Below are 18,709 nucleotides of genomic sequence, written 5' to 3' on the forward strand. Positions count from 1 at the left end.
ACAGATACTGCATTTAGCATAAAAAAATATGCTCAAATCATAAAATGGCAAACTCAAGCCCAACAGGCAACAACAGCTGTCAGTGTGTCAGTGTGCTGACTTGACTATGACTTGCCCCAAACTGCATGTGATTATCATAAAGTGGGCATGTCTGTAAAGGGGAGACGCGTGGGTACCCATAGAACCCATTTCCATTCACATATCTTGAGGTCAGAGGTCAAGGGACCCCTTTGAAAATGGCCATTCCAGTTCCTCGCCAAAATATAGCACAAGTTTGGAGAGTTATTCAACCTCCTTTGCGATAAGCTAGTATGACATGGTTGTTACCAATTGATTCCTTAGGTTTTATAGTTTCATATGATGTCAGTATCTTCACTATAGCTTTAAAACTGAGCCCTATATAACCTAAAAATCACAAGTTGGGTTAATGCATTAAAGAAATTTGTAGGGTTAAAATGAATTTGCGTTAACGTGTTATTACGTTAATTTTGACAGCCCTAAATATATTGCAATGTATTGAATCGCAAACCCTATATATATATTGTTATCTGTATACGTATCGTACATTTGTATACGTATCATATTGCCAGATTATACACAGCCCTAATATCTATGATTAGATATATTATCTCTGAATTGTCGCCACACTTATTGTGTGATGCTACATGTTTTCTTTTTACATGCAGTTTCCCATCGGTTTTATTACTATTACATCATTAACAGAATGCCGTTGTGTCTTTTAAGGGTATATCCTCACCATTTTTTAACATTCCTGTTTCCTCTTTGATTTCCTCACATTTCCTTTTATCTAAAGCAAAAGTTGAGAATGCCATCAAAGGTAATCAGCTGATCTGAACCACTGTTGTACCCTGTAAAACGTTTTCTATTGTGGTTTTCCTTTGTGGATTGTTGTTTTTTGGTCAGTGTGATCGGTGTTGTGGTTATAATTTGGATTGTTCTCTGGTGGTTACGTGAATTGTGAATGTACATTAATATAAATTGTATGAGGCTCGCTGGTTTGATAATACAAAACAACACACTGTTGTGCCCCAAAAAATAGCTAACTTGATTAAATTTCATCCTTTCTCTCTCTTGTAGCCATGCGGGAGACCAAAGAGGCCCTGGAGAACGCCAGCTCTTCCTTGGAGATTCTCCAGGAGGGGACGGTGAAACTTCAAGCCAGCCTGTCGGGGGAACGCGCCTCTCTGACCAACACTTTATCAGACCCTGCCTGCACTAATGGAGCTGTGTCTCACACCTGTAACACCATCCGCTCCACGCTGTCCGTGCTGGGAATCAGCGCTGACTTCTCCAAGGTACTGAAAGATTGTCTGACACATGAGATGAGAATCAAAACCTGGAAATGAATGGAAACAAGCATTTTAATTACTAATCTTCCCTCCTTGTCTCTTTCTGTCTGTCAGCTGCCAGATGTCAGTCATGCCTTGGCCAATGTCCATACCGTCCTGAGAACGGACCTCAGCAACATCGTACAAAAGGTTTGTCTCTGTCTCCAGCTCATCATCGTCCTCCTGTTCATTGTTGTCACTTTCTTTTTCACCCATCATATTCTTACAAAAAACGACCAAGTTAAAATCATCTTTTCTCTCTTACTTTCCACCTCCAGGGTTACTCATCATTTAATGATACACCAAAGCTGGTTAAAGAACAAACTAAAAACATTGTCTCAGGTACACAAGTGTGCATGTGTGTGTATGTATTAGGGCTGCAACTAATGCTTATTTTCATTGTTGATTAATCTGTTGATTATTTTCTCGTTTTTTGGTCTATAAAATGTCAGAAAATGTTGATCAGTGTTTCCCAAAGCTCAAGAAGACTTCCTCAAATATCTTGTTTTGTCCACAACTCAAAGATATTCAGTTTACTGTCATAGAGGAGTAAAGAAACCAGAAAATATTCACATTTATGGAGCTGAAATCAGAGATTCTTTACTTAAAAAATTACTCAAACCGATTAATTGATTATTAAAATAGTTGGCAAATAATTTAATAGTTGACTACTAATCGATCAATCGTTGCAGCTCTAGTGTGTATATGCTGTACTGTATGTATGTGCATTCAGTTTGCCTAACAAATATAGCTGTTTTCCCTTCTTCTTTACAAATGATATGAGATTAAGTCTGACTGTAGTCTTTCACTTTCATATTTTTTCTTCTCTCACCTTCACCTGCGTACTTGTGAATGATGAAACCATAGCTCTACCTCGTAAGTCCTTCTTTGTCCCTTTTCACTTTCTTTTAGACCCCCTTTCTCAATGTTATCACCTCTGAGTTTACAGACCTTCTTATTGATATAGAAAACAATGCACTAATGTATGTCTTTTTGTTTGTATGTGTGTACAGGAGTAAAAGGCATGCTGGATAAGATTGGCACAGAGATCAACAGCTTCTCCAGGATGTTCCCAGTGGAACCTTCTCTGGTCAATTTCACCATTTTCCTCAGCGAAGGACAGAAAAACCTTGAGTCCTATTACCCACAGGTTGACCAAATAGATTTCTACAGGTTTGTGCACGTGTGTTTTGTCTCTGTACTGCACATGTATTATATTTAACAGGTTATGGGAACAAAATCTGTCACATTATGGGGTCAAACTTCTCGTCTGGGGGGTGCAAAAATTTGGCCTTGATTTTAGGCTTACTGTAAAGCGGCTATCATTGGTATTGTTTATAATAACAGTGCATAAAATGCATTGAATTCAATTATCACGCTAATCTGCAGCTCCCCTCAGCTTTACTGAGGTTTAGAGTAAGTTTCAGCTCATTGTTTAGCTGTCTGGCCCACAACTTTACTGTTTTGGTTCACTCTCACCACTCTCATAGCGTTGTTTTCATCCGTAGCAGGCTGCTGTTTCAGCGAAAAAGCTCTAAAAACCCACTGTAGACTTCCTGCTCAGCACCAAACAGCAGAGCGTCAAAGTTAGAGACTAGCTTGTGAACATAGTGGAGCATTTAGCAGCTAAAGATATATTTCCCTCAGGAGTTGGTGGAGAACAAAACAGAGCTAAAAGAGAGGTTATAGGACTTATATTCAGGTGGACAGCTACACAACTCCAAATGAATGATAATGATGCTCCATATATGTGTAAATATGCATTTGGTTGCTAACAAGTGCTCTATACCAATTCAAAAGATGATGATATGTAAATATTGTTTCTTATTGTTATTGTTGATATTGTACAATTTGTTCCCACTGCCCCCAAGTGGCCACAAAGTTATTGCAGGTTTAAGGTTAGAATTATGACAAGGTTATGGTGAGGGTAAGCCTCCAAGAAATTCATGTGAATTAAAAGTGTCCTCACAAACGGCGGCAGTAAGTGTGTGTTTGTGTGTGTGTCTCGCAGGTGGGTTGGCTGTGTGGGAGTGCTCTGCATGGTCGTCCTGGTCCTGGCCTTCAACACCCTAGGACTGATGTGTGGCACCTGTGGCTACGACAAGCAAGCTACACCAACAACACGCGGCTGCCTATCAAACACCGGCGGCAACCTGCTAATGGCGTATGTTACCATGACAACTGTCCAACACTCAAACTGCGCCTGAAATCACTCCCTCATTCACTCATTCGTTACTCCCTATATAATAGACACTAATTAGCTACACTTAAATAAATTGGTGGACAGTAAATAAAGTGCAGTATATAGTAAATAGGGAGTGATTTCAGACACAACCAAGACCTTTCTTGTGAACATTTTGACTTGTGATACAGGTGTAACTTATAACGATGATATGGGCTGCAATCTCTTTAAGTGTGCCAGTTCCAGGGCCCTGCTATTGTGTATACGGTCTCACTGCTACTTCTTTCTGGTACCCCTGCATGGAACAAAGCTATAATCAATGCTGTTAGATACACCTGTGTTTTTCCTACTCTGACAAGTCAAACATGTCTGCTGTGAGAAGGTTTATTTATTTGGTGAGAGGTTTATTTCAAAGCACACACATACTAAAGATAGATAATGAGGGAAATATGAGACAGTAAGAGACAAGGATTGAGAAGAAGTTTGTCAAATACAGAAAGTAACACAAGATCAAATATGTCTTTAGATGATGACAGTGAGGGTCACTGACTGAGACCATGGATGTATAAAGAGAACTGGATACAGCGTTGGAGGCGGACTCCCGTTCATTCTTATAAAAGTGGCTCAACTGCCGAGTGATAAAGTACCCGGATCATCCAGCAATCTTCCGCATCCAGCCAGTCAGCCAGCTGCAGGGCAAAGAGAGACAGGTTAATGACAAGGAAACAACTCCAAGGGTCATCACACGCCACAGACGCCCAGTTCATAATACTGCAAATGCAATCCTTTCATCAGTGGGCTATAGGTTCAATCACCATTGTGTTACCTTATTCGGCGATAGATAGTGATTTAACAGACATTTATTTAAATTAAAATTTCAAGATTTTTACGTTAATGCTCAGTTTATTTGAAGTGACAAACAGTAGATGTTTGGAACATTTGTTTCATCTCTCTACAGACAAGTACTAGAATATTATCTATATAAATTTATTTTATTTCATACATAAATGAATAGCAACTGAGATGCAGTTACTGAAACATTATCTATCTATTGATAGGGAGATTTGATTAGTTCAAATGTGGCCCAAGTTCATACATACACCCTTATGTTCCACAACTTACCATTTTTGCAGCTTTGTCCCAGCTGAATAATGCAGTAAAAAGTTATTCTCAGCAGATACCTACTGATGTTTCTGTGTGATAATGTCTCCCACACTCTGTCTCTTGCTCTTTCAGTGGGGTGGGCTTCTCTTTCATCTTCGTCTGGGTGCTGATGGGCATCGTGACCACCTTGTTTGTTGTTGGTGGCAACGTGGAGAAGATTATGTGTGAACCGCTCGCTAACAGACAACTATTCAAGGTGCTGAAAACAAACTCTCTTCCTTCCTGAATCGTCTCATTTCCACTCTGTGTTTATCTTGGAGAGAGTTTTATCGGAGCGGGATCGTGTTACTAAATGGACAACACTGTGGCTCTGTGCTGATGAATATGCGTGTGTGTGTGTGTGTGTGTGTGTGTGTGTGTGTGTGTGTGTGTGTGTAGATCATAGACACACCATACCTGGTTCATCCCTCCAAGAAGAACTTCCTTCCTGGGATGCTGTTTCAGAATCCAAACATTGACTTGACTCTGGGAAGCATGTACAGGTAACATGCCAACAGCTAATACTGAACATATTGTACATAAAGCTCATTGTTTACTGCAATTTACTGTGTGTCTAGTAACAGAAAGTGAAAAGAAAAATAATAATGCTACTGAGCAGCATATTATCCCTCAAAGTAATAGATAAATAGATAATAAACTGTTGTTTCGGCTGCAAATTCCATTTTTTAAATCCAATTTTGACCCATTTTTTGTCCAAAATAAACACCAATGAATTCCCACAATAAAAAAACTGAAATAATGTTCCGTACAAATGCACATATATTTACACTGGAGGAGTTTCAGTGTGTGACAGTACTGTATTTGTCTTGTAGGGACTGCTATGAGAACAACGGTCTGTACCATTCTCTGCAGCTGGAGACCATGTTCAACATCAACAACTTCCTCAACAGAACTGTGGTAAGTGTCAGTTTACTGTATAGGAAATGCTGATAAAGGTCTGTGTTACTGATGCATCACTGATGGAGCCAGATAAATGGTAACTCATCAGTTTATGTGTGTGTGGTTAAAAACAGTACAACAAAGATCTGGCCAAAGTGTTAGAGAGTGTGCAGGTGGACCTGCAGGACATCACGCTGCTGGAGCAGGCCGGCAGAGACAACCTCATCAACTTCGCCAACTCTGGAGTCGGACAGATCGACTATGAAACCTACTTGGCTGAGGTAATCTGTGTGTCTGTGTGTGGAGAGTACCTTTTCTCCCATATGGGGACACAAATCAGGTCCCCACAAGGTAAAAGCATTTATTTATGGGTTGAGACTTGGTTTTTAGTTATGGTTGGGTTAACCCTCCAGGACTTAATGTAATGTCCAAACTGGTGACAAACAGTCATAGTGTGGTTCTCTTTGTATGTGATTGTCACTCATTTGTGTCAAGATTATTATAATAAACTAAGTAAGGGATAATGTACAGTGAGCCAGTCATTGTTGTGAAATAATGTGGTGCTGCATCAACAACGACCCGCTAGCTCTACATTATCCCACTTATTACTATTTATACTAACAAAAAACTATCATGAAGAAAAACGTAATGTATATACACCATCAATGAAAAGTACTTTTAGGTTTTAACATAAGCTCTAAGAAAACTATGTACATTTTACATATTTTACAGAAAGCTTGTAAAGTCTATATCCTCGTTAAGACCAGGATACTTTATGGCATCCAGTCGATGGATCAAAAAGTCTACCTCTGAAACCTAAATAAAACTCAGCAGGAATTAAATTGAAAACTGAAACTGTACAAAAATTGAGGGAATCTAAACTATGTGATCCCTGCTTCACGAGTAAACGTCTTTGTTTTGTTGTTTTAGGTAAATAAGGGAGTAACTCTGGTGGACCTCCTGTCCTTCTCTGCCGACCTGGAGGATCAGGCCGACCAACTGGTGAGTCTCATCGTTATCCTACTAACAGATTACAGCAACATGATGCTACTTTAATCATTCAAATGCCAAAATGATGAAGAAATGTGAAACAGTGATGTTTTACACAAATAATACACGTTGCTTTGAATTATTCTGCAACTTACACTTAATACTGCTGTTAAAAAAAGTAACAGCATAGAGTAGCTTGACTAAGATGAGACTCTGATGAGTTGTTATATGTGTCAGCTGCAGAGATCTGTCACATCTAGTTCCCATTCAAGTTCAACTTATACAGCTAAAGTATTTGAACCCAGTTGACTTTAGAGATGTTTGTGTATATTTAGTCTGTTTTTCTTTTTAATTAATATTGACATGTTGCAGACTGTAGGAATGAGATAGAAATATTCTTAAACCAACAAGCCCGAATATAGAGTTGGACAGCCTCTCTGGAAAATGATTTTGCTTCATTCTCAGATATGCTCAGGCTTGTTGGTCCGAACAAGCTGCCCATTCACCTTCAACACACACATACACACACACACGCACACACACACACACACACACACACACACACACGCACACACACGCACACACACACACACACACACACACACACACACACACACACACACACACACACTTTTATGGCACATGCATAGGACATAGTACAGGAACTGTACCATTTAAAGACACATGGGACCTTCAGTACCACAGAAGGATTAGTGTGTGCATGTATTTCTAAGGAAGGAATAATAAATCATTGAGTTAATAATCATTACCTTATTATCCTTAAGATGTATCTACAACAAACTGCTGTATCCTCTGCTCTTTGTGTGTTTGTTCTTTTATAGCCACGTGGTGCTCTGGAGAACGCACTGAAGGGACACGCCAGCAGTATCAGACAGATTCACAGAGAACAGGTGGTTCCCATGGAGCAAGCAATGGTAATCACCTCTCCCATTAAATACATTAAACACCTACACTTCTTATATATGCACAAGCAAATAGTATCTTTAAAACACTCTTAACTTCCTAACAGCAGGATCAATCTTGTGCAGCATCTTGGAGTAAACAACATTTTATATTTGTGATTTTCTTAGTTTCTCTCTCTTTCTTTCTCAATTCAATGTTTATTGTAACAGCTGATATAGAAAATTGCAGATAATATGTGACAAAAACAATGGAACTTTTTTTTGATTTCCAGCAAACTACACAAAATATATATCATAAAAAATCCCATTTAAAGAAATTAAATAATCAGATCAACAAACAAAATGGAAGCAGTAAATGTGTCTTTTTAGCTTCTGCCCTCAACTTTACTTGTTTTCTCTCTTGTTCCTTTTCATTCCTTAAACGGTGACAGAAATATGTCAGAGCGCGGGTAAGCCGCTGTTCATATATGTTCTTGTTGCGTGTTTGTCGTAGCAGTCTTGTTAATGTTGTGACAGCTGTGATGTGACGTGATGGGGTTTTTGTTAGAGAGTAAATTGACACATGCAGTTATGGTTTGTTTGGTAACAGTTTGTGTTTTTGTCTCCTCACACAGAGTACACTGAGCCAGAGCATCAAGCAACTGCAGAGGATGTCCAGCGACCTGCCGGTGAGGAAACAAACTAAACACTCAAAACACAACAGTACTGTTATACTAGACTGTTATAGCAGTGGACACCCACAGTTTATTACAGATAGTTTATTTTACTTTCATATTGACTTGTGTGATTAAATGCAGCCTTCTTATGTATCAAATCAACATCAGTTCACACAACAAATCAACAAGACATGATACATTGAAGGATTTATTTGATATTCCATGTTTCACAGTTAAAAGCTTCTACATTAAATAACACCAGGTTGTACTGCTGACTCCGATGTCAAGCAGCAACCAACCAGGGTAATCAGGGACAGGTGAAACTAATAAGGCAGGTGAAACAAATCACACAGGCAGGAAACACACAAGAGCAGGAAGTGAAGATTTCTGAAACGAGAGGAGGCGAGTATACCAAAATAAAACAGGAAATAACTGAAAAGTGGAAACAATTAAAACATAACCTAATCAGGAGGCAGAAATGTAACATTCAACATGTGCACTGAACAACTTAATGGAACCATTACATGTTGTAAATAAAAGAAATAATAATACACTGTATTACTAGTTTCTATTGGCACACAGAGAATGATTTAACAAAGTATACTCTAACCAAAGTATGCATAAAACTTCTTATTAACTTCTCTAGTGTTACAATTACTTGCCTAATTGTCTCATAAGTACAAATGAATCTCAGTCTCTCACAGTTTGTCGTCATGCTATTGTTGATTCTGTGTGTCATAAGAACGTCTCTTGTCTCTATGTAGTGCAGGCTCTGTTCATATCTGCATATTTTTTCGATTGCTTTTATCATTGATTGTGTTTTCAATGCTTTTATTCTTAACGTTATTCTGGCTAACTCTGGCATATTTTCAAAACTGTTATTAATATGCATTGTCCCTGTCAAAGTAATAAACCAAAAACTAAATTAAAACTCTGTCTTTTAGGTCAAGGTCACGAATATCCTGAGTGCCATCGATGCAGCAGAGTACCTCATCATTCATAATGCCTCTTATGTGGTGAAACAGGTATAGAAAAGAATAATTACAACAAACAGTAGTATATGAGTGATATGTAACTGTGCACACATGGATACATCATCTTCTTTTTTTATTTCGTGCCACATTTGTTGCTTCAGACGGGTCAATCAGATGATATTAGATGCTGTATTCTTGTGATATTATATTGTATTATAATATCCACACTTATAACCACACTTAACAACAGCAACTTTTGGTATTACAATCCAAGTATGAAACGACTCAATATTTTATCTTACCTTAGGAATCCACACTAACCCTCAACCCCCAACTGACTACAGTCACACATTTGCTGACATGTTTTCCTCTCTGTTGGTGTCTAGGAAACAAAGGGCTACATACAGAGCTTGGTGGGATACTTCAAACAGTACACAGACTGGGTTAAAAACTCGGTGAGTATTCTACCAGTTTTCTATGATTTATAGTATTGATGTCCTCTTTTAAAGATTACAGGTTAATAATTCACAGTAGAGACATTGTCAGTAGAACGGAAACGTGTAATTGTATGGTGCAAATTGAAACCCTAAGTAAAAGTGTTCCTGTAGTGGTGAATATATACTTGATGATCATGAATGAACAATGAATCTGACTGTCAGTAATGAAGCTGCACTCTTTAGAGTCAACAGGGACCCTGTTTTAACCTGACCCGCCAGATGTTTTGTTACACAGAACCATCTGAGAAGCCATCATTGGAAACTGTTACGAAAAGGGCAGGACCTTTCAAATAATACTTGGCAGGTGATTGGATGAACCATCTGTCAGCCAGTCGGGAGGAGAGCAAAAACATCTTTTCCATCGAGAAAAGGCTTCAGTGTCGTTCTTTACTGTTCTTTCAATGAAGAAATACTCTCCAGTTCTGATATAACTGATGCTATTGGAGCTATGCTAACCTCTTCAGGAGCCGCGATGTTGTTCAGAACCAACAGTAACCTCTCCGTGTTGCCTCACACACACCTAAGTCACGCCCGTAGCTGCCCGTAGTAGCTCCTCACAGGACGCTGATTGGTCCGCGCTCTGGCTTGCCGGACACAAACATATTACTTGAAGCCTGATGAATTTTCGCGTGATATGTGATCCCTCGATTCTCGCGAGATCTGTCCACTCAAACCACTTGCCGAGGTGGCCTGGGACACATTTGAGCACATATCTTTTGTAGTGTAAACGCTAATGCCTCCTTTTGTTCCTCCTTTTTCCTCATCTCCAGTTGGTTCTCAAATCGCATAAGGTGGTTTTGTCCACAACATCTGAAATTTGGGTTTCTAAAAAAAAAAAGGGGTTTTAGTTAGATGCCTGAAATAAGGTCTGTGGTTAACACAAGCTGAAGAGATTTTAACATTTTGTTCTACGATATAAAATACGTCAGTAAATATCCCACTCGTGAATTTTGAAGCCTTTATGTGTCTTATAAAAGCCGGTTGGTAACAAGTGGCTATATGAGACTACTAAACATCATCATGCCGACTCGTCCGCTGTTACAGCCTCGTTGTGTATACTCGCGCTCATGCGACCGTGTTGCCGTTTGTTTATAGCCTAACGTTAGCTTTTTACTTCTGGCGATTGCATTCACACTTCAAATATCATAAAAGCGGTGTTCATTTGTGAAGATTATCTTGCTGAACAAAACGTATCGTAACGTTTTACTGCAATAATCAAAAAGCCAATGGGATTTTTTGGGATTTCGAGGGAACCAGTGCGATTCTAACTTCTGAGTTGGCCTACAAAAATACGTCATCGATGCAGCACTCTATTATGAGAGTGTAAAACATGTTGGGTGATTAGGTTTGCCTGGAACACGCCAAGGACTAGACCCTGTGTGTGTGCATCGCTGCCTCCCGTCAGGTTAAAAACAGCACCACATCTGGTCTTTGCAAACGGAAATTATGTACACGTTTATTTGCATTTAGAGCGGGGAAGCGATCACAGGTGGTCACTCGAGACACATGCTGAGACGCATTCTGATGACTGATGTACTTAGAGCTGTCCACTTGTGATCAGATCACCCAGAACCCATGTTACATAATGCCAGGTGTAAACAGAGACAGGATGTTCAGGTTTCAGTAAATTACAGACACATTAGAAGTTCTCTGATTGTGACCAGATTATTTTAACCATCCAAGAAGTACTTTGATTTAAATTTATAGTCTGTAATAAGAAGGTTGAGGAGAGATCATCTTTCCACTGCTACACCATACTCATCAAAGTTATGGTTTTATGTTTGACGTTATTCATCCATACACTGTAATCTATACTTTGTTTTTTTTTGTTTTTCCTCTACAGTTGACTGCAGAGGTGGCCCAGTGTAAACCCATCAGTAACCTTGTGGACAGCATGGAGATAGTAGCATGCAGCTTCATAGTCGATTCAGTGGTAAGGCACCAGAACACTGTGGTTATCTGTGTGTGTGTGCATGTGCGTGTGTGTGTGTGTGTGTGTGTGGCAGGCTGCTGAGGTGCACTGATTCATTTCACAGCTGTATGTACAGTACATGTTCCCCCACATGTATTTGGTTTTTGACTGGGAGTATAAACGGCTCTTTGACGGTTTGAGGGAGCTCTGGGGTTTTTGGGAGCGATGAACACTGGAGTCATTCGGGCCACACGTACGGGAACAGTATGTTCTCAAGTCTCCGGCACACTCGCTCACACACACTGAGATGAGATAGGGTCTGTTTTGAGGCAGGACGTGGAGTTACATACACATAGATTCTTCACTGTTTTCCCCTCCGGCCCTGAGGAGTTGTAAAGTTTTATATTTACATATCAGCTATATATCGTGTGCGAGTCTGTGAGAGTTTAATGAGAGCTCAAACAAGCCACAGACTGTGGTCAATATAAACAGAGATTTTTTTATATATCGACTCTCCAGCAGTGCCTGCAGCCGCTGTACTATATGTGCAGCATGTGTGTGTATGCCCACACGTGTTTACATTTATAGGTTCTGTCCTATTTGCGCCTGTGTACATTCCTTGTGCATCCATGTGCCTTTATGTGAAATCTGTAGGGCTGCAACTAACGATTATCAATCAATCTGTCCATTATATTGTAAGTCTTTTAAGTCAGTGACCAAGAGTCCAAAATGATTACTTTTACTATGGATTATTCAAGTAGGCTATAATACACTGTTATTGATATTATTGCTTTTATTTTCTACTTACTACTTTAAAGGATCTGAAAACGTCTTCGAGCACTTAAATGATGAATCAGTCTACAATTCATCGACTAATCTGTGAATCAATTACTTATTTTAGCACTAAAAATCTATTTCAGAAAGAGTAGTGTTTATTTAAGTGTGACAGTAATGAATGAAAAGTTAACTGGAGAAAAATAACTTGTATTTTCAGAACACATTCTGGTTTGGTCTGGGAGGCTGCTGTATCCTTCTGATCCCCAGTATCATCTTCTCTATCAAACTGGCCAAGTATTACAGAAGGATGGACACAGAGGACGTCTTTGAAGAGTGAGTCCAAACACACACACACATTTTCTACATACAGACACAAACAGAAATTTTGTTAGTTTTGCTCATAGTTCTTCTGAATCGTTTCTGTAGATCGAAACAAAATTAATTAATCCTTTGCTTTCCTTCTCTCTGTCATTACTCCTTTTCATGGCCTTTGATTCTCCTCATATTTTCTCCTCGTGTTATTTCCGCTCTCTCTCTCCAGAACCGTTTACCCGTGGCTTGTTGCACTTTGATGTTTGTCTGCTATTCACGCGTCTTTTTCGTCTTCTTCCACGCACCCTCTCCCTGTGTGGTGCGGGACACTTCGACTTTGGATCCCTCCACATCTTTCTCACACTTTTTTTCCATCAGAAATCACAAGCATGGCCTTCCTCTCTTTGCATGGATCTTCATCTCATCATCTTCTCCTGCCTCTTCCTCCTCTTTTTCGACTTTATTTCCGAGGATCACTCCATCCTTGTTGCTTTCAGCGGAGTCTTCCCATTCTCTCTCTCACCTGTCCACCCGCGCTCTTGTGTTGCAGTATGGGTAATACAGGTAATCATGGTGAACAAGTGTGCGATATCCACGGAGACCTCGCTGTGGTCAGGTACGAGCAGTGTCTCTGCTTGTTTGCATGCGGCGGTTTTAATTGGTGGAGGGATATTTTTGAGAGTCTGCAGACAGTTGCTACATTTCTCCACAGATTTTAAGTTTATAAAGAATTCCCCATGTGTGTAACATATGTGTGTGTGTGTGTGTGTGTGTGTACATGTACAGTAGCTCTCCCTATTGCGACACTCTGACCCGGTTCCCTCGGGCCTCTGCTCCCCCGAGCTACTCCGACTGGTGACCCAAAGGAACTCGTCGATGAGGTACTGACCGTCAGTTATTTCAACTAACCCTCATCTAACAACTAAAACCATCTGAGAACCACCAACCATTTAATCATCATCAGTCTGATTTCACCAGGACATTTTCATCCACTTTCTACTTTTTCTTGTCTTCTTCATCCTTCATCCATCACCTCTTTTAACCAACGATGTCCATCCAAACACCGGGACTCAAAAAGGAAAAGTTACTCATGATGGAGTCAAGCTGAAGACCCCTTATACACCAGACACGGTCTCCAAATTGTGTGTAGATATGACCGACTGATTTCTGTGTTTGTCCTTGGACGTCCATCAGGGAGATTTTTTGGTAGAAAGTGTTAACTTGTGTGCTTGACATGCTGTTGTGTGTGCTGTGAAAGTTGTGTAGGAAATTGAGCCTATAAACATAAAACATGCACACAAAGATATCATAAATACAGACCTTTTGTGAAGGTCACTTGCCACTCAGCAGGCTGGTTGGGTTCATTATCTCTGAAGAGAGGCAGCTGTGGAGCCTAATTGTCCCTGAGGAGAATCAGGTGGTTGAAGCCTATATCTACAGCTGGTTTCAGTGCTCAGGTGCTGACTTGTTGTCTCTTTGTCAGAGGTAGTGAGAGTGCCGTCCTGTTTTTTGCGATGTCTGTGTAGGGGTGTGTGAATCTGCAGAAGTACCACGTGAACCTATCTGTGGGATTCACTCACCATTTAGCTTTTTCTCTGCGCTGGAGTCTCTTAGAGTGGGATAGGTCTTTGTGGCCTGCCTTCGCTGGTTCTTTTGTTTCATTTATGTTCTTGTCAGCTGCTCAGCAGCGGTGTTTTAGTTTTAGTATTTTCAAGATATATTGAGTGTAGGGAGCCTTCCTATTAGGTATTTGTTCGCTCTATCCTTCTATAATCTTATCACAGAAGGCAGTGATGGTTTTTGAGTTAGGCTAAAAAAAATGGTCTCCTATTACTCTGTTTTTCTTTGGACTTTTCTGAAAATAAGTTGATTTTAATTTTCTCTCTTTCCACAGCGGACAGGAGAGCTGGAACTGATATTTCCCTTGTGGTAAGTCATCTCATAAGTCTACTCCTCTCTTCAGGGATTATAAAAAAGAAAACATGCTGTGTGACAACTCCATGTTATTTCTTACATGTCCTCTCTCTTTTCCAGGATCACTGGACTTTCCAGCTTTTCCATTCAGATCTTATAACACTTCCAAGAACCAAAGGGAAGAACAACAACAACAACAATCAGGAACTGTGTGGTGAGGGCGTCCCACCCCCCAGTATCCCTTCAAGCCATTTGACAAGGATCTCTGATGCCAGCCAACTGTAATTTATCAGTAATAAGTGTTCTCTCATACACATCAGAACCAGTCACAGCAGTACCACAACAGTCCCTCTAGTGTGTCATACTGTACATCAACTATCAGAGCAATATTCCCGCATAGCTAGTTTTACCTGTAGAGAATACATTTGTTTTACGTTATCAATTTTAACATGGTGACACAAGTGTACATTTTTTACGCTTTCAAAACTTTTGAAAGTTTTATATATTTTTGTTAATGTTTGTTTTATAACATGTAAGTAGGTTTTTGTAGGAGTAGCTCTTTTCTTTTCTTTTCTTTGTCAATATTTGTAATGTAGCTTGCATCATTTTGGCTCAACAGGTTGCATCGACCAGGGAATAGTTCGACATTTTGGGAAATACGCTTATTTGCTTTCTCACTGAGAGTTAGACGAGAAGATGCAACTCTCATATCTTTTTGTTAAATACCAGTCTGTTAGCTTAGTTTTGCATAAAGACAAAAACAAGTGTAGCAAGACTAAGAGTGTGTTCCAATCCGCGTACTGCCGTACTAACACTTACTATTTTGAGTGCACAAGTGCGTTCACACTGAAGTATGGCAAAATGCAGTACACTCGAAGTACCTGGATGTTGTACTCAGAACAGTCAAATTGTCTCAATTGTCGCCATCTTGGCTATGTAGCGAAAGGGGAGGGACCACGACCACTATTCAGATATGTGATAATGGCGGCAGACGATGCAGGAGCTTTCGCGGTGCTGAACAACATACCTCATAGATGTAAGTTATAACGTTTCAGGTCTACTCATTTGATTTAATTTTCTGTGTATTCTGAATCAACAAAGCAGGCAGATATTTTGGCGGGTAGTTGATGGGTAAAACCTGAAAGAGGCAGCAGTGCAACACAAAGAATGCCAGCTGCTGTAAAAACCCGAAGAAGATATTTTGGTATTTTTATATTTTGTACAGAAGTGAGGCGAAAATATTCTGGATACTGGAGCTGCCATCTTCAGATTTTGATGTCATTTGTCATCACATCTGTGCAGTAGTGATTGGAGGGCTGGAGCCGCAGTATCGTGGTCACCAACCCGAACCAATCGCAAGCCGAGCACGGCCTCAGCTTGTCAGCAAGAGAGACTCACAGCTGTCAATTGTGACGTCTTTTTATAGAATCTAATAACTAATTAAAACCAAACTTGTCAGAACAATTAACATCAGCGTGATAAGAACTAACTAAAATGACAGAATACTTTGACTTTTTTAGTTTGGCCCATGTCCCATTCACTAACATGGAAGAGGCGGGATTTATGACCTATACTGCAGCCAGCCACCAGGGGGCGATCCAGGTGTTTTGGCTTCACTCTTGGGGAAACTGTCATGTCATCCATCTTTATATACAGTCTGTGGTTTAGTGTGTTAGCATGCTAACATTTGCTAATTAGCACTAAAAGTATATGATCATGAACCAAATAAAAATGTTGACCTGCAATAATGTCACTAGATGAAAAGTCTGGTAATCACCAAAGTTATTACAATTCAACTTCTGGATACCATGAATATCTGTAGTCAATATGATGTCAAGACATTCAATTGTGGTCAAGACATTTAACTAAAAGGGGAATCACCAAAGTCAGTTAAGATTCATCCTCTGGGGACCACCGATATTGCCATCCATAGAGCCACTAGCATGTCTGAAAACGACAATTTACGGGGCTTACGTACCTGACTATTTCTTGGCCGGACTTCTTCGAGTCCTTTTTACACTTTGGTTTCCGTACAGATTAAGCAAACAAGCATTTAAAAAGTGTTAATCAGTGAGCTTTAGAGGTGGTGGTATGTGGATTGTGTTCCCTTTGGTCAAAACCAGGCTAACTGTTTTCTGTTTCCAGTCTTTGTTCTAAGCTAAGCTAACCGTCTCTATACTGTAGCTTCATGGTTAGCATACAGACGAGATGAGAGTGCTATTGATCTTCTCAGCTAACTCTCAGCAAGAAAGCGAAAAATGTCGAACTACTTTTTTTTAAACACTGAAGGAGGAAACAGTTCTGTTTGGCTCTAAGTTATTAAAATCCTTGAGACATGAAGAGCTCAGTCCAGAGTTTATCCTGGTCCATTGCTACTACAAGAGGCCAAGTGTTACTAGCTATTCAACACACACAAGGTTCTAAGACAGCTAACAAACAACATACTGTGTCTTAGGCATTTCTCGCCAGACCATAGTGACCAATAGTTGCTTCTGTTGTCAGGGTTTTTTTTTTTTCTTCACCATCCTGTGGTTTCAGAAATAAAACCAGGAGCCTCTGTGGTGGCAGAGGCCTGATTGAGGAACATACGCACACAAAAACAATATAATACAGCAGGAGTTTGTGGTGAGGGTGCAAATCTGTGAATAAAAACTTCAGTCCAGTAAGTGTCTGCTGTGTTTTTTCTTCCATAAACACATGAAACATGAAGCGGATATAACCACTGTTATGGAAACTCATAGCATGCGTGTGCCTTTCAAGGTCATAAATCACTCAAATGATCTTTTTGAAGTGTGCTTTTATACTTTACATAAACTCTGAGCCACAGCTAGGAATGAAAAAGAACACTTGATGATATAAGTAAAGCAAATGTACGGATGGGTTTAGACATCCACGCCCCTAGAAAAGCTTCTTAGCCAAAACACACAGAGCACCGGGGAATGCAGGGAACATTCATGTAACATATGCGGAGTTGAATGTGTGCTCACACAGCAGCTGAGAAGGTCTGTTTCGGGATGGTTGACAGGTTTGCGGGGAGCGTTGGGGGGGCTTGGCGGTGGTTGAGGTGGCGTGACGCTGTTGCATCCTATCAGAAGAGGACTACACTAATTTAATTTAGGGAAACATCTGGTTCAGACAACACACACACTTCAAATGTTTACTTTGCATTCCCGGTGTCTCTTACAGGGGAACTTTCTTTTTCCTCTTCCCCACCAGATTGATGGCTATAAAAACAAAACTTCCTGAATGTACTGAGGGCATGTGTGTATTTGTACACACATGTGTGACTTTGTACGCAGCAGCAGTCTATACATACACTCTTCTTCTGCTCTGTGTCCAAGCCAGCCGGTACATATGGAATATGTCTTCTTAAAGGCAGCGTCTGTTCCTCTGTTTAGTTTCATAAGTTAAAACTCACTGTAGAGTGCAGTCAGGCCAGGTGTTGAACTCCCGGTGGTGATACTGAGCTCTGCCATTGTACAGCTCTTTCCAAAGGTTAAAAAAACATATAATCTGGTAATTAGTAAGCTTTAGAGGTGCTTATATTGATAAAAAAAAAAACTTCATTTAATACAATATACACACATTTTATTTAATAATAGGCTATAACGTGGACTATCATTTTAATAATGTTGGCAGCCTTGATAAGTGTTTAGCGATCTCCGTCCATCATGGATGTATATCTGTTGCTCCTTGCTTGTAACGTGTTCTATTTTAATTGCCCTTGTCTATTGACATGCTTTATTTTATAATGTTTGTAACATTATAAATAAAGGTTAAACAAAATAAAATAAAAATGTTTTAAAGAGAATGCCCTCCATACGTCTGACTGGCACATACGTACGTCTAAAACTGTGGGTCTGCGGGGGCTCTCAGGCTCTGCAGGGCGATGATATTGTCTCCGACAGTCTTGGAAATGGAGGAGTAAGCGGAGGGGTACTCAGTTGGTTGCAATCTGCAACCACAACACTAGATGCCACTAAATCCTTCACACTGGTTCCTTAAGTACCTTTAAGTGAGACTATGTACGTTTTGCATGGTCATATAGCCAACAATTGCGGGATAATGCTAAAAGTTAAATAACTGTCAAAAAAACAGCAAACTGAATTAGTAATGTGAAACCAACATTTGTAACTACGCTAATAACTAAAAATAAAGGCTCTGAACTGAACCTTTCTTA

At 39.9% G+C, this 18,709-nt stretch overlaps 1 protein-coding gene across 10 annotated transcripts in view; it reads left to right on the plus strand.

Moving 5' to 3' along the window:
• Window positions 1–16,030, plus strand: part of prom1b (prominin 1 b) — a 34,931-nt gene extending 18,901 nt beyond the window's left edge. The window contains exons 8-30 of one of the 10 annotated variants that reach the window (XM_037764525.1): window positions 1,099–1,316; window positions 1,425–1,499; window positions 1,628–1,691; window positions 2,217–2,225; window positions 2,363–2,522; window positions 3,361–3,513; window positions 4,768–4,891; window positions 5,074–5,177; window positions 5,508–5,592; window positions 5,709–5,855; window positions 6,505–6,576; window positions 7,407–7,499; window positions 7,919–7,936; window positions 8,102–8,155; window positions 9,088–9,168; window positions 9,504–9,572; window positions 11,458–11,547; window positions 12,521–12,636; window positions 13,166–13,231; window positions 13,402–13,496; window positions 14,510–14,544; window positions 14,650–15,565; window positions 15,755–16,030. In XM_037764525.1, the coding sequence (XP_037620453.1) occupies window positions 1,099–1,316; window positions 1,425–1,499; window positions 1,628–1,691; window positions 2,217–2,225; window positions 2,363–2,522; window positions 3,361–3,513; window positions 4,768–4,891; window positions 5,074–5,177; window positions 5,508–5,592; window positions 5,709–5,855; window positions 6,505–6,576; window positions 7,407–7,499; window positions 7,919–7,936; window positions 8,102–8,155; window positions 9,088–9,168; window positions 9,504–9,572; window positions 11,458–11,547; window positions 12,521–12,636; window positions 13,166–13,231; window positions 13,402–13,474 (1,871 nt within the window). In that variant the 3' untranslated portion in view covers window positions 13,475–13,496; window positions 14,510–14,544; window positions 14,650–15,565; window positions 15,755–16,030. The other 9 variants (XM_037764524.1, XM_037764531.1, XM_037764526.1 and 6 more) reach the window with 9 other exon arrangements.
• The last annotated feature ends 2,679 nt before the right edge of the window (window positions 16,031–18,709 follow it).

The sequence above is a fragment of the Sebastes umbrosus genome, chromosome 3 (genome assembly GCF_015220745.1).
Source record: "Sebastes umbrosus isolate fSebUmb1 chromosome 3, fSebUmb1.pri, whole genome shotgun sequence".
Classification (NCBI taxonomy): domain Eukaryota; kingdom Metazoa; phylum Chordata; class Actinopteri; order Perciformes; family Sebastidae; genus Sebastes; species Sebastes umbrosus.